Here is a 25,009-nt window from a genome sequence, read left to right as displayed (position 1 = left end):
TAAATTATAAATTAATTCATTAAAATTATAGAATTTAATTGTATTAATTGATATGTATAATATATAGATGCATATATAAAATAAAAAAAATTATATATTTTAAATATTTTTGTACATTAATTTACTTTTTAGTTATTATAATAAAAAAAAGAGTAATTATAATAAAATGTATATATATTTCATTTGATTGTATTAATTGAATTTACATGAATATTTTAATTATATAAAATATTTAATATATAAATACAATTTTAAAAATTATATATTTTTATAAAAAATATAATTATATGTATTTTAAATTGCATTAATTGATACATAATATATAGATACATACATAAAATATATAATATAAATAAAATAAAAAAAATTAACAAAAAACACATTAATTTACTTTTTAATTATAATATATATTACATAAATTGTAAATTAATTAATTACAAATTATAATAAAATTTATATATTCAATTATTTTAATTGACTTTACATGAATATTTTTCATTATAATATATAACATATATAATATAAAAATATAATTTTAAAAAGTATATATTTTCATTTAAATAAATTATAAATGAATTACAAATTTTAATGAAATGTATATATTTCATTTAATTGCATTATTGAACTGAATTTATTTTTGAATTATAATATATAAAATACATATATATACAAACATATATAAATTCTAAATTAATTAATTACAAATGATAATAAAATACATATTTTTAGTTTAATTGTATTAATTGAATTACATGATATATTAATACATCAATAAAAAATAATAAAACAACTTATTTAATAGAATTTATGTATATTTAAATCTTATATCTTAAAATATACTGAATATGTATTAAAACATATTTAATAATTGCCTTTCATTGCTTTGTTTTTTTCAGCATCTCACGCCATGAGTTACAACTTTAAAACAGCATGTCAAATTAAAAATAAGTCAAAAATGACTCAAAAATAACTCCCAGAAAGGTGTTTTTGACAGGAACAACTTGTTTTGTATTACTGTTTATATCAGTTTTTATTAAAGTCCTGCCTTTAATCTAAATATGAGACAGCCAATCAAATTTTATATTGAACGATTGGGACCTGCACTCAATAAACACTTCACCCCCAGTAGGTTATTTGTTTTCTAAGAAAGCAATAAATAAAACAAGCAATAGATTTGAGGTGCAATCGAACAACAGTTAACCCCTGTGCTACTGTGACAGTCCTTTAATAATCCACTTTCAGGACTAAAAATGTGTTTCACAGCTGGAGTCCCCAGAGGAACCATGTCAGGCACAAAAGCAGCACACATCAGTGCGGCAAAGCTCTGTCAGAGAAGGCCTGGAATGCACTGCAGGTTGACACAATTTATAAATAACCAACAGAAAGAGTCAGACACAAAAGCCAGTGCTGTTCAGCCCCTCCACCAAGCAAAGCAGCTTCGGTCTTGCCATACAGCCTTTAACTTGGCTAGTGCCAGCAGCTGGCATTGCCAACAAATCAGAGAATGTCAAGGCAGCCTTGCTGCCAACAAAAGGCTGTGTGTATGTGTGTGTGCTGAGAGAGAGAGACAGAGAGAGAAAGGAAAAGAGGGAGAGGGCATTGCCTGCAGCAACTGAAAACGATTTATGAAATAAAGCATAAAATAAAGCACAAATCCATGAAATCGCCAGCTTCAAATGATCCAGTTTTCCCTTATTCTGACTGAACACTTTCATAGTGGGGGGTAAAAAGAAAACTGAGCATAAAAGAGTTTTGATTAATGAGTGAACAATTATGACACTCCATATACTGTTTATATATTAGAATCAGAGTTAAATAGTTTAGTAAATTAATATTAGATTTAATATACTATAATCTATTTAATAATCAGCACTCATATAGAGTTTAAATGGCAGTTTTTAATATAAGTTTTTTAATTATATAAAGGTTCTACTTCAATTTGTTGAAATATACACATTTAGTTACTTTTGATGTGAAACAAAGATGCCACTTTACTTACTGTAATTATTGAAAGGCAGCACTGACTAAAATATCATAAAAATAAAGATAGATACCGAGTCAAAAAGCACCATCCGAGAAGCGCTAATTAAACGTCACCGTTTTGCTTGATGATTTTATCCATCCATGCCAGCTATTGGTTTAATTTAAACATCAATTTTCGGTTGCTGGAAGTTTGGTCCACAACAGAAAATAATAGTTGAATTTATTAAAAATGACCCCATTCAAAAGTTTACATACACTTGATTCTTAATACTTGATTCTTAATACTGTGTTGTTACCTGAATGATCCACAGTTGTGCTTTTTTGTTTAGTGATACTTGTTCAGATTCTTAGATTTTCCAGCATTTTTGTGTATTTGAACTCAACAATGACTGTATGATTTTGAGATCCATCTTTTTACACTGAGGACAACTGAGGGACTCATATGCAACTATTACAGAAGGTTCAAACGCTCACTGATGCTCCAGAAGAAAACACAATGCATTAAGAGCTGGGGGTGAAAACTTTTGAACAGAAAGGGTATTTGTAAATTTTTCTTATTTTGCCTAAATATCATACTTTTTTTTCATTTAGTACTGTCCTTAAGAGACTACAGAAGACTACAGAAGTTATATTTTTTCCAGAAGACAAAATAAGTTCAATTTACCCTGATCTTGAAATTCAAAAAGTTTTCACCCCCGGCTCTTAATGCATCGTGTTTCTTTCTGGAGCATCAGTGAGCATTTGAACCTTCTGTTATAGTTGCATATAAGTTCCTCAGTTGTCCTGAGTGTGAAAAGATGGATCTCAAAATCAAACAGTCAAAGGGTTCAAATACCCCAAAATGCTGAAAAAGCAAAGAAGTTGAGAGACCTGAAGGATTTTTCTGAAGAACAGCAGGCAGTTTAACTGTTAAGGACAAACAAGGGATTCATGAACAACTATCACTAAACAAAAACACAGCTGTGGATCATTCAGGTAACAACACAGTATTAAGAATCAAGTGTGTGCAAACTTTTGAACAGGGTCATTTTTATTAATTCACCTATTATTTTCTCTTGTGGACTATATGTAAACATTTATGTGAAATATCTTATTCAGGTCAGTACTAAATAAACAATAACATTCAATTTGTATGATGCCTCTTATTTTGGTATAATAATTCACATTTTGCAGATTCTGAAAGGAGGGTGTAAACTTTTGACCTCAACTGTATATAGCAATAAAACAAACAAACAATCCATAACAGTGTATCAAATATGCTGTCTGACTGCCAGAGAGAAATCTCTGTTAATTAAAGCTTTGATTCAGATACGTATCACTGCCGCCTGCCGCTCCACTAACACCACACACACTTTAATCTGCTAAGCCACACTGTGACCAGACAATGAAACATTTTTGGATTGGGGGTGAATGGTAGTATGGTGTGGCAGTTATGTATCATTTGTTACGGTGCAGAACACCAGATTGCAGTGTTGGATCAACAAGAAGCATGCTACAATTTGCCAAAAATGCTGCCTTCACAAACCAGCCAGAGATGAAAGACGAATCAGCCCGACTGTGACCTACAGACAGGAGACACTGAGTGTAGTCTGATTTGCAAATGAATCTTTGTAATGAATCAATTAAAAAGCATACATTAGGTCAGAACCACAATAACTTCAAGGTCCAAATTTTTCTCTTCAAGGAATAGTTCACCCATTATATGAAAATTTGTTGAACATTTACTCACCCTCAGGCCATCCAAGTTGTAGATGAGTTTGTTTCTTCGTCACAACAGATTTGGAGAAATTTAGCATTACATCATTTGCTCAACAATGAATCCTCTGTAGTGAATGGGTGCCGTCAGAATGAGAGTCCAAACAGCTGATAAAAACATCATGACTAGTAATCCATATGACTATGTTTGTAAGAGACAAAACCATCAAGCATTTTAACTTTAAAACCACTGCTTCTGGGCAATATACGAGTCCAACTAGTGGAGTACTATGACGTTTTTAATCAGCTGTTTGGACTCTCATTCTGACAGCACCCATTCACTGCAGAGAATCCATTGGTGAGCAAGTGATATAAAGCTAAAGTTCTACAAAACTGTTCTTTTTGAGTGAACTGTTCCATTATATAAAAGTAGAAGTGATCAGCTTCCCATTTTTATTTTTACAACAAAATCTGTCCAAAGACATGTCTTGTGTCGTGTGCATCTCATCCAGGTCCTATTTAACTAGATGTGTCAGCCTCATCTGCTTCAAGCGGATCTAATTAAATGCTGTTCCACATTAACAGGATTGAGTCAACTTACCATTTCCTGTGCGCTGCCCCCAACAAGCTTTTGAATGGCATTTACCGTAATGCACACGAGCAGCCGCGAGATGAAACATTTCCTTCTCTACACATGTGCCGTCAGACAGAAGCGAAACCGACATCTGTACGTACACGGAGACTGGCTTTATATTGTTCCCCAAGGATTGTGGGACATGCTGGAGTAAGAGGGGGAAGGGACTGCTGTTACACCAACACAAAAGAAGGAACGATTACATTTCGAGTAGTCTTGAGCCTTGAGGTGAGTGTGAACCTGCTTCAGATGCGTGTATTTGTTCAGTTTAAGGAACATCCTGTGCAAAGCTACAACACAAAGACTATAATAAGTACCTCAGCTCACTTCTGTTTATGCTACAGTTCAACTAAACCAGACTTCCATAAGGAATTTGGCCTTGGACTTGAAGGATGAGTGGGAGTGTCTTTGTTAAACCATATTAAAGGGGTCATAATAACATATTTTTTTTATTATTTAATATGTTCCTTGAAGTTTACTTATACATGTAAATACACTTTATGTGGAAAAATGATTCTTTTCAACCATCATTCTGACCCTTGGTCTAAAACGACTCCTTTAAGGTTTGTTAGTAATCAACTACTGATATGACTGGCTAACATCACTGCATAGGAAACAGTAGGACAGTATCAATGCCCCCGTGCTACTGTATGTAAGTGTTTTGACAACATGATAAAAAAAGATCATTTCCAGACAAAGCATTATAAAATAACTTACAGTTTGTGATGCAGCTGCAGTCCGATCTAATAGGGCTTCACCTTTCAACGAATGTTACTTTGTGAACTCTCTGTGAGACAGTGCCTCGTTTACAAAACAATATTCTCTGAACAACCCTCCGACACAATCCAGAAAGCCATTAAAAATAAACTATCCACTTGTTCTTTAAGCTGTGTAGACAAGATAGCAGCAGTGGTTGTAATTTCTATTTGCTTTTTATGCAACGCATAATTCTTTATTCAGGGACTGAATACCATTGGGCAGGGCCTATGGTGAGAAGATGACTATTCGTCGATGCCTTGCTCTGGAGGCAGTGTTTATGCAAATGTTTGTGCCTGGGTGATGTCAGCTCCAAACTAGCCATTTTTGGAGCTTGATTAAAACATCTTGCAAGTTTCAAAGCTCAAAACATCTTCCTCATTATAAACAAAGCATCTTTTTTAATGGTACAAAGACCTTTTATATGCCAAAAGATCAAGGCAAGTTTGATTTCTTATATCACGATAACTTTAAAGATCAGGTCATATTGGTTTTCGAAAAATTTATTTTTTGCAGTTTGTATATTAATTTTTTCCACAATACCACAGCAACACAATTCGAACCCTTTGTTGTGTTCTTGCCATTTTACAGAGGACTGCTTCTATAATCTTTGCTTTTATCTTCTTTGGATTCTAACCTGACTTACATGGATTAACAAGCGTTTCCGAACCACAACCTGTAAGTACGATTGATACTTTATGTGTACATTTTCAAGTGAGTGCTTAAAATAGAATTTTTTTTGCGCTAATATGTGATGGAGCCTATTCCTAATACAGCTTTAGGTTTCCAGGTAAACCACGATAGACTGTTGTTTTTCTAATTACTTCATTTAATAATAAAGAATGTAACTTAAGACATATTTTGGTTAACAAACTGTGTTGATTCATCAGTTAGTCACGTTAGCACTCAGCTAACGAATCCACCATTATTGAACAGTTTACAATAATGTATTGTTTACAGTTTAGAAGCTAAACTTTAGCTACGGGCACAATTCGCTTGTATAAGAGTTAAACTAAATATTTATATACCTTTATTTTAAGAATGGACTAAAGCACTATACCAGTGGTTCCCAACCTTTTTTACTCCGGGGCCCCCTCCTTCTCTGGTCAATTTTGCAAGGCCCCCCTATGACTGAAATTTAGCGGCCGCCGCCATCTTGAATTTAGTCACGATAAGTCGAGTGACGAGCACGAAGGAAACTACAACCTGATAAGTTGATAACCTGATAAGTTCCTTCCTGCTCGTCACTTGACTTATCCTGACTAAATTCAAGATGGCGGGGACCGCTAAATTTCTTGCAGTTACTGTCTGTATAAATCTTCTCGTAAATAAACTACTGGTGCTTTTTATGAGTTCTCAATGTCTCGTTTTAAATGTCAGGGCCCTTGGAAGTCTACCAATGAAGTGTGGAGCTACTTTGTGCCTCGTAAATGGCATAAAACAGTGATTTATTTACATGGCTACTTCGATGCCCTATTGACTCTCATTGACAACCTGTTGTTAGCATCGGCTAACTGACCCCAGATTTCGGACTGCAGGACACAAACCGAGATGAGATATGCAAGGTACGTTCACACTCGGTATCATGATTCAATAAACTTTAGGTCAATATCACACCGGACTTCTCCTTTAATTTGAGTTCTGAAGATGAAGGTCTTACTGGTTTGGAGTGACATGGGTGAGTTATTATTGCCATATTTTTTATTTTTGTGTGAACTATCCCTCTGGCAACCCTGTAACCAATAAAATATATTGATCTTGTTTCATTCTGTTCATCCAGTTCAGCCAGCCCAGCAACTGCCACCATTAGGCATCCAATGCTCTCTTCAAGACAGCTGAAAAGCATGTGGCATTTTTTTTTTACTTCCAAGCAGTACAATGTTCACTTGTGCGACATTGTTCTCTGAAATGAATCTGGGTGGTCTTATTCATTGTATGCAGTGGCAGCAGCTAATGGGTCGATCTGGACTGGTTCAGTTCAATCCGGACTTCACAAGGCACTCTTTAGGGGTTTTGCATCCATCTGCCAAGTTTCCTAAAAAAGAAAAAGCCCTCAAAGCGCAGCGTATCCCTGTAATGAGCTCACAGACAATGCAAACGGCCTGGCAGTTTAATTGTGGAAGTCAGCCGACCGCACATGCCCAACAACAAAAACAAAACTCACAAAGGACCATCGCAGGCACGTATAGAAGACATGCTCGTTTTATCTTCATGATCTCCGATTGAGTTTTTCCTCACGTGAATGGCTCACTGGCTCAGGTCCATCAATGCTCGTCAAGTCAACAGTTCTTCACCTGAACACAAATCTCTCATCCTAAACATCTCCTTATGGTTCCTATCAAAAATCTTGCTCCATTGTTGAATCCAAATCATCCAATAAACCACTGATTTCCTCTGAGACCGCAACCTCGAGTATCAGAGAACAGCTGAGCCATATTTTGCTTTAAAACAAGTTTTGTATCCATCATTCAAAATGATTCTTTCAAAAATATGCCTCATATATTCGCCTAGCCAGACAGCTTAATGATTCCTAACAAAGAAAACGGAGCAGACTAACCTCAAACTGATGGAGGTGATTTTTTTTTTTTGGGTCTCCAGGGATAACTCAACAGGATGTTTGCTAACTGGCGTCATCCCCTGTAAATCCTTTGTGCTTTCATGAAAAGCAATAGCAAGAGGCATTGGTCAGACTATAAAACATGTCAGTTAACCCACTACAACCAGTTCAGACAAGCCATTCAATTTTATTTATTTAAACAGTCATTTTTGTGCAGCTGAGTTAAGTGAGCTAACATTACAAGGTTAGGCTACATGTTAAAAATAAAAGGCAGGATATCCTGCATTCAGTTTTCCCCCTCCACCAATTCTTCACTAGCAAATGCGCAGCACAATAAAATCTTTTTCTATGTCTCCAAATTACAACCATATGAGACCCAATTCATATTTTCAGGGAGTTTGTGATTATCATGAGGGAGATTAGCTCTGTACTCAGATAACCCGAGACTTTATTCCCCCACCCTTCACAAACAGACACCAAGCCAAGACACAATCCTCTCCAAATTAAAACCGTAGCTATTCACTTGGAGTTTTGCTTGCCATACAAGAGAGATCGCTCCTTTCCTGGGCCTTTTACTATCCCTGTGGCTTTACATCAGAGAGACGAGCCAAAACAGAAAGACAGAGGAGTTGTAATACAATTATTTTGGTCTTTAATAATAACCAGCATTCCTTCAACAAAGTCTGAGGGATTGTGGTTTCTGTTAGATGGATGCTGTGGGCTATTCTACGAAGACAAGAAACAACACACTGCTGGTTAGACAAGGGAAACCTTATAAAATGGCAGTACTTGGTCTCGAAATCAGTTTCAAATACCCTGAATTATCTTGCCAGGTTACAATTTCATCACATACCCACAGGCTAACATCACTTCGCTTCCTAGCCAGCGAAAACCTACACCGCAAGGCACCCAAGCGCTTTCTCTATTTTTTCAGACTCGACGGCCACATTCCTTGAGGCAGTCCAACGTCAGCTCGGCAAGCAATCAATAGCATGTAATTATGATGACAGGCTCTCACTCTCCTACGCTGTAAACAGATCAGCCTGTTGTAAATTACTTTGTTTGATGTAGATTAATACAAGTACAACCTCACAAGCACATAAGCATACACAAACTACACATTCACACCAGAAAAATGAGCAGCTGTGGGCTAGAAAAATTGTCTCTGCACCAAGTCCTTTAAGGCTTGATCGTACCACCAGCAACCTGACGCAACAATGAAAGCCACTGCACATTCATAAGAAAGTAAGTCTCCATTTATGTTGTAGTTAATGGTTCATAGGTATCAGAAGAAATTGTGCCTCGTCACTGGGGCTGTATCCTTAAAGAGACAGTTTACTTAAAAATGAAAATGACCCCATGATTTACTCCCCCTCAAGCCATCCAAGGTGTATATGACTTTCTTCTTTCAGATGAATACAATCGGAGTTATATTATAAATATGTCTTGGTTCTTCCAAGCTTTATAATGGCAGTGAATGGGTGTTGAGAAGTCCAATAAAGTGCGTCCATCCGTCATCAAATATGCTCCACATGGCTCCTGGGGGTTAATAAAGGCCCTCTGAAGTGAATCGCTGCATTTGTGTAAGAAAAAAATATATATTAACGTAGGAACGTAGGAAGTGCCGAGGAATTGCACATAGAAATGTTGGAGGATTTCAATATAAACCAGGAGGAGACTGGTTTTCCTTTGCTGTAAACAAAACTTGATTTTCTTGCGAGAGCTTATGCTACACCTACGTCATCTGCTGGAACGTCACTCTCTCGTAAACACGCGTATGACAGTTAGCGGTCCATAAATATTTAATTATGGATATTTTTCTTACAAAAACACATCGATTTGCTTTAGAAGGCCTTTATTAACCTCTGGAGCTGTGTGGAGTACTTTTTATGATGGATTAATGCACTTTATTGGACTTCGAAATCTCAACAGCCATTCACTGCCATTATAAAGCTTGGAAGAGCCAGGACATTTTTTTTAATATAACTCCAATTGCATTCATCTGAAAGAAGAAACTCATACACACCTAGGAAGGTTTGAGGGTGAATAAATCATATTTTCTTTTTTCTTTTTTAAAAGGCATTTGAATCTTATATACCTGTGAAAGGTGCATATTGGAGCAGCAATATGTACTCTTAAGGTACTAGTACGAAACATTTAGGATTAGATTAGGTACAGCTTTGTTCCTTTAAGGGGCCTACCCCAGTAACAAGCTGTTGGTACTGTACCTTTTTGTACAACAAAAAAGTACAGTATTTGCAAATTTCTTTCTAAGAGTGTAACTACATGACAATTTGTGACCCTGGACCACAAAACCAGTCACAAGGGTAAATTCTTTTGAAATTGAGATGTATACATCACTTGAAAGCTGAATAAATAAGCTTCCCACTGATGTATAGTTTGTTAGAATAGGATAATATTTGGCCGAGATAAGAAAAATCTAGAATCTGAGGATGCCAAAAAATAAAAATATTGAGAAAATCGCCTTTAAAGTTGTCCAAATGAAGTTCTTAGCAAATAAAAAAAAAAGTTCTGAGATATTTACAGTAGGAAATTTACAAAATATCTTCATGGAACATGATCTTTACTTAATATCCCAATGATTTTTGGCATGACATTTAGAACAGTTACTAGAGAAATCAAAACCAACTAGACTAGAAACACCAACTAGCAACCAATTAGCTCAGTGACTGGTAATATGCACTAAAAAATTGTTCTAAAAAATCCTGGCAGTGTGAATGGGAACTCAAACCAGGAACTACTAACGTCAAGCCAATAATGTCCTTACCACAAAGTTTTCAACAATGATGCAATTTGGCTAGAAACAAAAAACACAACTAGATGGCAAAAAGAGAGTTCACTCCCAAATTATGTAAGCTGTGGCACATTGTGACGGGCATTCAGTTGATGGACAGTCCATTCCCAGCTAGTGGAAAAGAGCATTAAGCATTCTCCAGCCTCAGCACTGTTCAGCACGCAATGTTCTACCAGTGAGAATGTTGTCATGACATTGGCACTTCCAAAGTGGGCACAACAACACCAGTTTTTCAGCTCGTTCATGATTTACTCACCCTCAAGCCATCCTAGGTCTAACTAGGTCTATATTAGGGATGCAACGATACCATTTTTTCAAAACCGATCCGATACCAAAAACTCTGAGTATCGGCCGATACCGATACCAGGCCGATATCAGTGGGGGTATTTTACCTTCAAAACTAAAAAATGTATACAATTCACTTTGTCATTAAGATTTATTTGTTTTAGGTAAAGCAAGAAATACCAAATCTGCTTGCACATTGTTGGATAAAAAAGGGTGAAAAAAAGAGATACATGCATGAGTGTAATCAAATTCATAAATTCATATTAAGATTAATGTTTTAAAGATAACATTTTGACAACAGAAATATTACAGATATAAATAACTGAACAGATCTGCCAGCAGATGGCGGCAAGACACTGATTTAATTACTGAATCATTTCATTCATTTGATTCGTTTGAACGGATGGTTCATTCAGGAATAAAGCAAGTGACTCTCTGTTTGAATGGGAAATTGAATCATTTCACTAGATTCGTTTAAAAACGCACGTTCATTCATAAACGAAACACTGCTGTGTTTGAATGGAGATACGCAGCGGCTCAGTTGTGACTTGTTTCAGATTACTTTTCACGATGAAATAGAGCAAAATCAGGCAATACTGTTATAGTCAGACAATGCAAGTCATTTAATAATAACTTCTTATTTATTTAACTGCTGTATTAAACAATCGCGAAGTCCTTGTGTTCTTTTGCGTGATGCTTCTGAAGACGCATGATTAAATTTGTGGTGTTGTAATTTGAAACACTACTTCCACCTCTTGAAACTTTGGCTTTGAAAATATTACAATTTGCAGTGCTACTAGCTGCTGTATCAAGAGTAAAATATTTCAGGGACATGTTTACCGCGCTGAGGTAGACTTTGCATGTAAAAGTTCCCTCTGAACTCGCCTGTCACACTCACGTCACATGGTTTTGTAAGCAGCGCAACATATTTTAAATGTATTTTATTTTTAAGGCAATGTTTTAAAATAATTGTGTTCTTGTATGAATTATTATAGTTTTTACAGTAGACTATTATTTCTTGCTATTTATTCAGTCAATCTCTGGTAACGGTATCGAATTTGGATCGGTCACGCATCACAGATATCTGATCCATTCAAAAACCTTGGATCGGCGTCGATACCGATCCAGAGTATCGGATCGATGCAACCCTAGTCTATATGACTTTCTTCTTTCATACAAATACAACTGGAGTTACATTAAAAAATGTCCTAGCTCTTCCAAGCTTTATAATGGGAGTGAATGGCTGCTGAGATTTTGAAGTCCAATAAAGTGCATACATCATCATAAAAAGTACTTTAGTCTCCAGTCTTTCAGCCCATTCAACTGAACATCTTCACTGCGTTACTTCACCAGACAACCAACCTTTCCCGAATCAGGATAGTCCATCCCACGCCTTTCTTCGTTCCTCTAATTCCCACAACCCCCTGCCCCTGGCCTTGATCTACAATTATCAGCGCTAACTCTCCATTCTCACAGAAAAAAAGGCAATTTAACGCTTAGAAAGGTTAATGAGTGAATAATTACATTTTTAATGAAGTCTGAAAACAGCCTGACTGTGGGGGAAAATTCAGAGAGAATGGAAAAAGTGAGAGAGCAATCTGCCCGTGTCCAGAAGGCGAGTTTAATCCTTGACACCTGTCAAAGTGCTCAGACGGCGCAGACCCCCATGGTTCATTAAAGGCTGCAGTTGCACAGAAAGGCTTAACCCAAGAGCCTCTGCTTTGAGATGGACCTCTCAGCCCAGGGGGAGGTAATCCACACAAAACTGAAGATACACTCCTTTCGTTCAAGAACACATCTGTCTGAGGCACGCTCAGATCACACCTCACATTTACCGCTCTCTTTCGCAGACTCTGCAGGGCGCTCAGTCAAACAGTAACCAGGAGCTTAAGCAAAGCATTTTAATGCAGGACACATCAGCCATACCAAAGCATTAAAGAATTAAAGCCGCAAGCAGCCGGGCTCACACCACTTGGTGGCTTTAGGAAAACAGCGAACTGTGGGCAATATGCTTTTAAAGTAATAAATACAGGAGGAATATGTCAAAGTCATTTATATGTGCCAAACGTCCTGCTACCATGAATAAGTGAATAGGTGGCGCTATCGAGCCATTTTGCCAGACCCACTTCTGAAACCCATATCAGATGTAAATTGTCACCACTTCTGGCATGTGTGCAAATTTTACTACTTTACAACAACTACATTTCCATGGCGAAACATTGAACTTTGTCAGGCCACCACGCCCTTTAACGAAAACTCAAGATCTTTGCAATTTTACATCGCAAAGGCCTTTAGACTAGACTGACCAAATATAATGTTGATGTCATTTAATCTCGAGGAGGAGTCTGTTACAGCGTAAAACATGTCACTTCCTCTGAAAATAGGCATGTGTTCAGGTCAAGACTACTATCAAACATCTAAAGTTTAGGGCAGATCGGACATTGTGTGCCTGAGTTACAACAACTTCCTGTTTCATGGTGAAACATCAAATTTGTCAGGCCGCCACGGACACGCCCTTAAACGAAAACTCAAGGTCTTCACAATTTAACGTAACAAAGGACTTTAGATTACACAGACCAAATTTGGTGTTGATCTGTTAAAATCTCTATGAGATTGTTAAAATACAATGCCTGAAAATGGCAACAACACAAAACTTACAGAGAAAATTCTAAATAACTGACTTCCTGTGCAGTTTCGGATTTTGCCCCAGGAGAGTTTTGCAGGTACTGCTGTGTTACATTTGTGTATTGATTTTCATACATGTATGTGAAACACAGTGGGAGGGGCACTTCATTTCAATTTTGCCACACCCACTTCTGAAACCTATATCAGACTTAAATAATCACAACTTTTGGAGTGTGTGCAAAGTTTTATGACTTTGAGCATGTTTAGGACCTCAAATTAGGGCTGGGCAATAAAACGATAACGATATATATCGCGATAGACAAGAGATCGATATCAATAAAAAATGTGTTCGATAAAACGTTTGATATTTTGTATTCTTCGTCAGCCCGCCCAGCCCCCCTTTAACGTCCAGTTAATTTTATTTTCTATATAGCGCCAGGTCACAATAGAAGTTAATGTTATCTTTCCTACAGAACGGGCCCTTGTTGTTGTATTATACAAACTAAATAGTCTTATGTTATTTATCTTATTTACACGACGGCATGTGATTTCTGTCTCTACATGATCGCGCGTTTACAATGTCTCCTCACAGACAGGATCGCGGACTCCATTCATAAAAACGGACTTTACTATAGGGCGGAATGCCGCGGAATTCGTCGATTTTTGGACCAATAAATCAAAAGTTGGTCTGTTAATTAATTCAGATCGCGATATGGACTAGTGTCTGTGAAAACTGAAATGCAAAAAGACCGTTTCAATATGAATTCTGCATGTTCCGTTTGCCTCTATATGTATGAATGGAGGAGACGCGTTTTATTTTCACTACACGCATACTGCACACGTGACGCTCCCGCTAATTTTTGGCCTTTGCATCTCACATGAACAGACAAACTCCAATAAATACATCTCCAAAGCTGCTGTGAGTGTCACTTTTTGTCAATTTTACCGTTTCATTAGTGAAACTAGCATCATTCATACTGTATTACACACTGAAACTTCACGGCAACCTGTCAAAATAAAAGTGCGGTTTAACGTGTAACAAAACAATATTAGTCTTGTATTACTTTGTACAGTATAATGTAGGAGTTTATGTTCACATTTAAATAATTTACATAAAACAATATATATGATAAAAAAAATTATATAAAAAAAGAGTCACCACTTAATTGTTGAAAAAAATACTATTATTATTAAACTTTTTTTAACTGAATATAATTTTCTTCTATGTATTAATTTTAACAGTAAAGCTCCTTTTATTTTTATTTAAAAAAATAAATCAGTGATTTTGCTTTCATTTGATTATCAGGAAAATGAAAACAAGAATTTCTGAAAAAAGCAAAAGATTGTAGGGCCCTATTGTTCAAAATGTTGAAAGATTTGGACTTATTTTTTCACTTAAATAAATGTTTTCGTTATTACACAAAGTAGGCTAAAGTACCGGGAAAGAAGTAACGTTGATAACTGGCAACCAGCAATCTGTGCAGCAATAAATATTATCAGCCAAGTACTTTGCAACAACCTCTGACCTGTGGTCAAGCCGTACTTCTGGGCCATACATTAGCTTGACCATTCACTTCATCGACAATGAATGGGGTTTGAATTGAGCATTAAGAGATAATTAAGTGTATATTGTGACTTTAGACTTATGTTTACATTTTAATTATTTAAGTTTTCCAGGGTTGTTGAGATTTATGTCTTAATAAATGAGGTTATTATGATCAGAGGAAGGTTAAGTTTAATATAAAAATGTTTGAATGTAATATATTTTTCTCCTGGTCCTTATTTTAAATGGGTCATAAAAAAAAAAATCAATAATTATCGATATCGACCGATATGAAACACTGATATCGTGATATAGTTTTCAGCCATATCGCCCAGCCCTACCTCAAATGCAATTAATTTCGAAGAATCAGAAGAAAAAGAAGAATAACCGGAGCAATTCCAATGGGGTCCTCGCACCCCAATGATATTTGTGCACAGTAGAGGGTGAATTGAGAATTGGGGAAAACAGAGGCTAGAAGAAGAATCGAAGGTAAAAAAGTTGTTAACGTGCATAAACCTGCAAGCACGCCAGCGGGATGCATTGAATCTTGCTCAAAGACGGTGTGGTCCCCCACTGAGAGTTGGCGTGGAATACAGTTGGCGTTTCGCCCAACGTTCTCCTCAAACATTCCTAGCGTCCATCCCCCAAACCTGCAAACCAGCAGACCAACCGGCGTGCTGCTTGGATCAATAAACTGGCAAGGAGACTTAATTGTTTCCACACACCAGATTTTCACTTCCAGTCAATAGTGCACCTCCCCCAACTTTGAACTTGACTTGACATGCAGCCAAACGCACAGAACGGAGGAGCCAAAATGTGAAATCAAGGTCACTTTGGCTGGTTACAAATGCAGGTATCCACTGGGGTTGATGGGACTGCAGGGGGCCTGGCCTTTAGTGGGGGTTTAGTGGTGGATGAATGAGACAGAAGAATAGGGAATTATGGGGGCCGGTCGTGAGGGCCTATTGTTCGAGCCTGAGAAAGTGTGTAATGGTTGCACGGCTGCATTCAGAGCATAAGAGAGCATCGACTCCTCAGAGCGACGGGGAACTTTTTTGCAATGAAGGGCGGGTTAGTAGAGTCTTGCGGAGTGCTCTTAACAGTCTATTAAAAGTCCAGGACGCTTGTCTTTTTTACAGGAGCTAGGCCAGTGTGGCGAAGCCATGACTTGGTGTTGGTTGCAGTTTCGACTTTATGGCTACCAGGATAGGTCCTAAAAGACAAACTTAATGCATACCTTCTAGGAGGCTTGCGGTGGCCACTGCAAAGACCACAGCGTATCCCATGTGTCTGTTTTATGATTCTGAAGGGTGCTCAGGGTGCTGAGGTCAAATTGATGGAGGCAGTGCGTCACCAAAATGCACAGGACCACAAGTGCCCAGGGCAACATTTGGGACAGGGCCCTGGACCAGAGAACAGCAATGGTAAATTGCTTCTCACAGGAAAAACTGCTGCAAGGAACTACTAAGAAGCAAATCCTTCCAGTCTGTGAATGCAATTATCTCCCAGGCCTTGAGCTCCTTCCACCAACAGCAAATATATGTTGTCATCATAATCATACCAGTGTTTTTACAAGGAAAGACGGCTAATCCATCTTGTCATTCTGGAATGAAGCTGCACCAGCAAGAAGGTGGGAACTAGGCTGGTTAATTACTTAAAGGGAACACAGGGTATGTGTAACAGAAAAACCATGAAAGATTTAGGTTATTTAAAAAATCGTCATCATTTTATAAACATTTTGGACTATGGGGGGCGCCATTATTTTGATGATGTGAAAGTCAAAGAGCAACAAGAGAAGCAATGTAGCGATAAGAAGAGGAGAAAAGAATGGAAAGATGCCTGTGGACGAATCAAACTTTCTAAAAACCTGCTACTTTGTTCTTTTCACTTTAGCCCTGATGCCTTTATGGCTTTTAGTAGACCACAGCTACTGAAAGAACTGGCTAGATGCAATCCTGGCAGGATGTAAGCATGCTGACGCTTGTCATGATTGCGCAGCCACTGAAGGAGTTTTTCTCAGCGTGAATTTTACTCTTTTCACTCGACAGTACGGCATTTGGTTTAAGCTTATACGCTTATATCCATCGCCACCTGTAAGCTCTTTCAGTAGCTTCAGTGGTCACTGTATCATTTTATTTTCTGAGTTGTGTTGCGGTAAATATAGCAAAAGTTAGTGCCAGTAGCTCAAAGAATGCAACCATTTCACATCATCGAAATAAAGGTGCCCCCTATAGTCCAAAATATGTATGAAACGATGTGGATTTTCGAAATAACGTAAATCTTTCATGGATTTTCTACTATATATTTTAGTAAGAGATATAATTTACATTATATTAAGCCTTACAAGTCTAATACCCTTTAATTTCAACTGTGTAAAAATTACTGCAAAAGAATTTGGGAGTAGAAAACAAAAAAATGAATGAGTTCAAAGAAACAATTAGGAAAAGAAGAAAGCGAAAAAGAAGTAGCAGGACAAAGAGGCCACCTTCAACTCTTTTGTGCCCTTGCTAAAGGAGACACTCTTGTGAGATTGAACAGTGGGAAAGCGAGGCGACACAAAGCGTGTGTTCAGGTCTCCCCCTTTGGCCTTTTCACCTTGCTCTGGCGTAGTAAATTTTTAAGCGGCTCTCTCCACACTTAAGTGTCTGTTCTCACTCTTGGATACTCACCCCTGCAGACCATTAAACTTTAAAAGTATTTATGTTTCAAATGGCACAGACCCCCAGGAACCACTGCTGAGAATGAGAGCCTGAGACCTCTTTCTTCACAAAACAAAATGCTCACAGAAAAGAAACAGACACAAAAATGCACCAGAATGGAATTCAATGTAGCACAAATAAAAAATATTTAAAGTAAAAGTTGACTAATTTTGAAAAATGCTTCAGGAACCACAACTTCTGTTTTTTTTTTTCAGTGTTTTTGTGTATTTTAACCCTTTCCAACAATGACTGTATGATTTTGAGATACATCTTTTTTACACTGAGGACAACTGAGGGACTCAAATGCAACTATTACAGAAGGTTCAAACGCTCACTGATGCTTCAATGGAAACACGATGCGTTAAGAACTGGGGGGGGGGGTGAAAACTTTTGAATAAGTTGAGTAAATTTAACGTATCTTGTCTTCTGGGAAACATGTAATTATCTTCTGTAGCTTCTGAAGGGCAGTACCAAATGAAAAAAAATAAGATATTTAGGCCAAGTAAGAAAAATGTACACATCTCCGTTCTGTTCAAAAGTTTTCACCCCCCAGGTTGCCGTTTATGTAGGGTCAGAAAGCTTTTGGATTGCATTAAAAATACCTTAATTGTTAATAAGTGTTCCAAAGATGAACAAAAATCGTACAGGTTTGGAACAACATGAGGATGAGCAATTACTGCCAGAATTTGAATTTTTGGGTGAATTGTCCCTTTAAGAGCTAAAACGGAAGCTGAGAAATTATGAGCTTCAGAACACTCTGTAAAAATACATACATGAACTTTCTTCCCAAGTCCTTCACTTCACTGTTGATTTTGTTGCCGTTTTTCCTGCAGTTCACACAATGCAAACCCAGACCACAAGAACCTGAACCCACAACCCAAATTCCACCACTTAGTGTAAACCTCAACCCAAAAGCCAATCTACTCATTTGAGAGCGCCCTGCCTTGCCTGCCTGACGGTTTTCTTCTTACTCCGTCCCACCAGAGAAGAGACTAGTGTGGTTTAACTGAAAATAATTTTCGAAATAACACAGCTGCTTATTCCCAAGCAACTCAAAAGATGAGCCATCAGCACAAACCACAATGAAGACATATTTCATGTAGTAACTACAATCATGGCTAACAACAGAATGTTAATTGGCGGAATTAACATGCTATATTATGACATGCAGTGACTGCAATTTAAAGATCAAAGCCTGAGACAGTTCTTTGGAAAAGCCTTTTAATCTTTCAGCCCGCCCTTCAAGCTGCGTCGACTTGAGACTTCCTCAGTCAGTCGCCTCTGATTTTAATTTTCCCATAGATGCCTGTATAAACTGGAGTTATGGCAGTCCAATTAAAATACTGTTCTAGGGTAGCCGGCTCGCCTTTCAAGGCCAAATCCACTCACGGGTATCTCTTCGAATAAAAAAGGGGGGGAAAGAAATGAATGGGAACAGGGAACAGAGCGAAAGGAATGGCACAGCAAGAGCCTGGAAACCAAAACAATACCACTGAAACTTTTATTGTTGAGCTCACCGCTGGAGGAAACAGAAAAGGCAACACCTGCAGTTTGTGGTGTGAAAGATCAAACTGATGCACAAATGTTTTTTTCTGTGTGTGACATTTTCAGAATTGTGATATTTCGCATATATACATTTACATTATTATTTTTTCTGTTTTGTGCAGTAATTTTGATGAAATGAAATAAAACCCTGTATTCTGGTTATTCAACCCATTTCTACTTAAAAGGAAAACTATTTAAGTCATTCTCAAAAAAACAGATGCACTAAGCCACATTTCACTGTTTAATATCCACAAAATGGGCCACAAAAGGCAGTTTACTGCATATATATCCATCCCTGCACTTACATAAACTACTTTGCTTTTTCCCTTTAGAAATATTCCATGTGCTGAGGCCAAGCCAGATATTTAGTTTGGCTGCTCTCACAGCTGGGGGACAAGAGACAGAATAAAATGAATCGAGGCAGGTTGAAGAATGGCCAGTCATTCACTCGAGGGGGGTGCCTTTGTTTTCATCTACACCCTCCTCTGTGGACTATAGACTCTCCCTCTCATACACACATTAGTACAAGAGGCACCATTCAACTGTGTGCATTAAAACATGAGAGCAAATTTTCCATATGGAGAATTTGAGATTTTTTCCCCCCAGAGATTGTTTTAAAAGAAGTCTTTTCTGCTCACCAAAGCTGCATTTATTTGATCACAAATTTAGTTAAAACAGTAATCTTTTGAGACATTACTACAATTCGAAATTGTTCAGAAGATTTTCCAGATCTCTATGCTTTCAGAATGACTCAAAACAATAGCTACTCATCTGTTTCCAGCAGACTTGAGCAATTCAGGTCAGTCTTCAAGTGTACAATCCTGACCTCTGCAATATTTCATCTAACAGAGCTTTGCAGGAATAAGAAACGGGAGATATGATCTTGGATGTGAATCTACTGTATGTCGACTGCTATATGGGCCATTCTACAGAATAACCTGGAAACCTCATGACAAAAAAAATCATTAAACTTGTATGTATGCAAATTGTATAATATCCAAGAAACACATCTCTAGTAATTAAGAACGTTTTGGAATATTTGTCCTCTCCCCAAATTTGACACTACCTAAACACAGTAATAATAATTTAATAAGAAGGGTTATAGTGACCTATTAAGATTATTAAGACTTGCCTTATTAAGATTGCCATTTCATTAAAATATTTTTGAGAGTTAAATCAATAACAATTACATTTTAACAACATTTCAAGTGAAATTTATGAAATCATACTGATTTTAAAGTTAAGAATTGATTAGTTTGAATATACATTGAACCAAACACATGATAACATCTTGGCTGATAATTCAGTATACTTTATTTTTGAAAAAACATCCCATGTTTCGATAGTGACTGCACATATTCGGTACTGACAGTAATGCTTTGGTAGTAAGTAACCGCATCACATTACAGAATTTGAACTTGCATACTGAAACATTACTAAGGGTGTGTTCACACTTGTAGTTCGGTTCATTTGGTCCAGACTAAAAAGGAAAATGATACATTTGGTCCTGGTCTGCTTAGCGTTTACACTGGCATTTTTGACAGCGAACCTAAAGATACCGAAACTAAAGGCATAGTGATACGTTCACAACCTGATTCGTAGGGTTGAATGACGTATATTTCGCGACGGAATTCACTGAACACTCCAAACACTATTAATAGTGTTAAAAGCACCTAAAATCGAATGCACCTAATGCCGTCCGCTGGACTAAGCGCGCTTGTTATGTGATTTTATTTTTACTACCTGCAAACTCACATAAAGCTTATAAAAGGCCATTTACCTCCTCATTGCTCCACGTTTGCCCTCTGCTCATTTTGTTTTGGATACACTGCTTGTTTCCTTTGTGAAATCATGTCACATAGTATCACATCTTGTTGTTACTTCTACTTTAGAAGTATTTGATGCGTGTTGCATTCATATTTCATTTGAATCGCACCATAGTTCATTTGGAAGCAGACCGAAACCCTTCTTTTTAGCGGTCTCACAGGTTCAGATGGCAGCGTTCACACTTGCTCAAATGAACCACACTAAGAGAGCAATCGCACCAGAGTTCGTTTTAATCAAACCAAACATGCCAAGTGTGAACACACCCTAAAACATACAAAAAAATTAATAAAAAAAATTGCATAACTGTACTAAAATTGTTTATTTCCCCCCAAAAAGGATTATGTGTTGCTTTTTGTCACTACCGAAACGATGACATTTTTATGGGACAACACCCAAAAAAACAAAGATTTTTTTTTAACAAAACGGCATAAATTTTTTTGGTAGGGACTGTTACAGTAGTGGAAATTTTAGATAATTTTATCACATGGTTAGCTAGCACAGTTCTGAACAGTTGTACACATATATAAACTCAATTTTAGGGAATAAAAAAAAAAAAAAAAAGGATTACTACTGAACCTTTTGAACCTAGCTCAAAGATGCTAAATCAACACATGGTTAGCTAGCACAGTTCTGAACAGTTGTACACATATAAAAACTAAATGTTATGGAATAACTTTAACCAAAAAAAACAATTATGTCATTACCGAAACGCCATAAAATGTTTAGGTCGTGACTGTTTCAGTAGTGACAATTTTAGATACTTTTGAAGCTAGCTCAAAGATGCTAAGCTGCGCATGGTTAGCTCGACAGTTCTGAACAGTACACATAAAAACTCAATTTTATGAAATAACACCCCAAAAAAAAACAAAGATGTCGCTATTGAAACTCCACCAAATGTTTCAGTAGTGACAATTTTAGATAATTTTGAACCTAGCTCAGTGATGCTAATCAACACATGGTTAGCTAGCACAGTTCTGAACATTGGTACACATCTAAAAACTGAATGTTATGGAATAACTTCCAAAAAAAAAAAAAAAAAAAATTATGTCATTACCGAAACGTCATAAAATGTTTTGGTTGTGAGTGTTTCAGTAGTGACAATTTTAGATACTTTTGAAGCTAGCTCAAAGATGCTAAGTTGCGCATGGTTAGCTCGACAGTTCTGAACAGTTGTACACACATAAAAACAAAATTTTATGGAATAACACCCAAAAAAAAAAACCAAAGATGTCACTATTGAAACTCCACCAAATGTTTCGGTAGTGACAATTTTAGATACTTTTGAACCTAGCTCAAAGATGCTAATCATGGTTAGCTAACAGTTCTGAACAGCTGTACAGATATAAAAACTAATTGTTATGGAATAAATGCCAAAAAAAGTGTGCCTTATTTCAGCAAAGGGTGTTCGGTAGTGACGTTCCTTAAAGTTACACACAGATTTTTCCAATTTTTGGACTAAAACATACACTGTTTCTGTAGTGGCATGAAAAATGTGGTACACATTTTTTTTTTACACAGTTTTATAATTTACAAAGAAAAGATACTTTTAAAAACAACAACAACAAAAAAAAACAAACAAACAAAAAAACAATTATTTCAATATCATTTTCATAAGCTGAAATTTAGGGGTTAGGGTTCGGGACAGCCACCTCCGAATTGAAAGTAGTCAATAAATGATGAGTTTATATATATATATATATATATATATATATATATATATATATATTAAGCTTACTGATATTTTAAATATTATTGTGGGTTTCAATCGATAATAGAAGGATCTTTGTAAACATCTAAGATTTGAATACTTTTTAAAATGTGTTTTTGGTTGTTTTTTTTGGACAGCAATTCAGTAGAATGATCCATATAAGATTGCAGCTATATGTACAACAGTTTGGTGCCTTGTTCCCATTTGAGAGGATTCTGCAATATTTATACTACTCAGCAGTAGAGGAACGTAAACAGACACTGATTAGTGTATCAAGCTGTAATTAGTGTTAAGGGGCTTATGGGTTATTAAAGTGAGGATTTGAGGCATGTTACTAATACCCGTTCACCCTCCCCCACATAGCGCCACCCACGCAGTCAAGCAGCACTCATCCGTAGTCTCTATTTGATGCAACCTTCTGACAGCAGAGATTACACAGAGATCTTCCAGAGGAGCTTGAGTCACCACAGGTCATTCGAGGTTAATAGGCCTCGCTCCGTAATAAGGATGTGGTTTGGAGAAGATGCTACGTTTCGGCAACTCGTACTCTACAGGCAGCCAGCGTTCTCCACGGGACATCCCTGACTAAGTTTCCGTGACAGAAAATGGTGAAATGGTTTGGTCTGCAGATCCCTTGGAGGCTTGGCCTCAATGAAAGGACAGTAATTCAAGGTTACATGCTGGGAAACTTTCTCTCTTAAGCAGACGCAAGAAGCCACATTCAACAACCAAGTGGTGTAGTGATATTTTTTGTAAGACTTTTGTTTTGAACATCAGTCATCACTTGCTTATGAACATCAGTTTCTAGCTGGTTTTCAATCCTGCTAGCAGCTGTTGCTCTTATTATACTGTTGCAGCCTCAAGCAAACCCTCCCATGTCCTACTGGAGGCAGAAGAGGCAGAGCAGCACTTGGCAGTTAAACAGGCGGTCCTTACACATGGCCTCTCTTTCTATAAACAAATAAGCTGCACAATCACCCCATCCAGAGCCGAACCTCCGCTCCATCAGCAGCTAGTGATGCATACAGAAACAGAAGGGCACGGGAATGAGAGGCACCCGAAGCAGAGAGGCAGAAGCAGCATCCAGGGCCAAACCGCCTGGTCTGAGGAGAGTTTTTAAAAAGCTGCTGGAGGAATGAACAGGTGGTGAAGGACATGCTCACCTGCGCTGGGTGGAGGAGCCGCAGGGTTAGTGAGAGGCTCCAGCTTTCCTTATGATTCTGATGTTTACAAGAGAACAATAGCAGGCTCTACATATACTTGTAGAACTTGAAATAAATTAATGCGTTTAAATAAACAGACCTAGACATGCACGCAAATCTAGACAGACAGATAATCAGATTTAGACAAACAGATCTTGATAGACAGACAGACAGACAAGCAGCAGACCAACAGTGAGACAGATAAATCTAGACCAGGGATAGGCAACATTGGCCCTGGAGTGCCAATGTCCTGCAGAGTTTAGTCCCAACCCTGAAAAAAACCTCACATGCCTTTAGCCCTAGTAATTCTGAAGAGCTTGATTAGCTTGTTCAGGTGTGTTTAATTAGGGTTGGAGTTAAACTCTGCAGGACAGTGGCACTCCAGGACTGATGTTGCCTATCCCTGATCTAGACAGAAAGACTTGATTAGAACGTTTAAGACAGGGAGGCAGACAGACCCATTTTTTATAGACAGGTAGACTTAGACAGACAGACTAACAAACAGGCAGACAGACTATGGTACAGACCGGCAGATGGACGAAGACTGATATTTTGTACAGACATTTTGAATGAACAAGCTAATCAAGGACAGAGGAAGAACGATATTTTGTATAGACAGACAGACGGCCGAAGAATGATATTTTGTATAGACAGACAGACGGACGAAGAAAGATATTTTGTATAGACAGACAGACGGACGAAGAACGATATTTTGTATAGAAAGATAGAGGAAGAATTATATTTTGTATAGACAGAGGAAGACCAATATTTTGTATAGACAGACAGACGGACGAAGAAAGATATTTTGTATAGACAGACAGACGGACGAAGAATGATATTTTGTATAGACAGACAGACGGACGAAGAAAGATATTTTGTATAGACAGACAGACGGACGAAGAACGATATTTTGTATAGACAGATAGAGGAAGAATTATATTTTGTATAGACAGAGGAAGACCAATATTTTGTATAGACAGACAGACGGACGAAGAAAGATATTTTGTATAGACAGACAGACGGACGAAGAATGATATTTTGTATAGACAGACAGACGGACGAAGAAAGATATTTTGTATAGACAGACAGACGGACGAAGAACGATATTTTGTATAGACAGATAGAGGAAGAATTA

General features: G+C 37.2%; 1 protein-coding gene across 1 annotated transcript in view; it reads left to right on the top strand.

The window, feature by feature from the left end:
- Positions 1–25,009, top strand: part of LOC141284363 (protein bicaudal D homolog 1-like) — an 86,095-nt gene that overhangs the window by 5,715 nt on the left and 55,371 nt on the right. Inside the window, exon 2 of the mRNA XM_073817360.1 lies at positions 23,530–23,773. Within this exon, the coding sequence (XP_073673461.1) occupies positions 23,530–23,773 (244 nt within the window). The remainder of the gene's footprint in view (positions 1–23,529; positions 23,774–25,009) is intronic.

This window comes from Garra rufa, chromosome 14 (genome assembly GCF_049309525.1).
Source record: "Garra rufa chromosome 14, GarRuf1.0, whole genome shotgun sequence".
NCBI lineage: Eukaryota > Metazoa > Chordata > Actinopteri > Cypriniformes > Cyprinidae > Garra > Garra rufa.
Note: the sequence above shows the minus strand (reverse complement) of the source record. Positions and strands in the feature narration are given on the sequence as shown.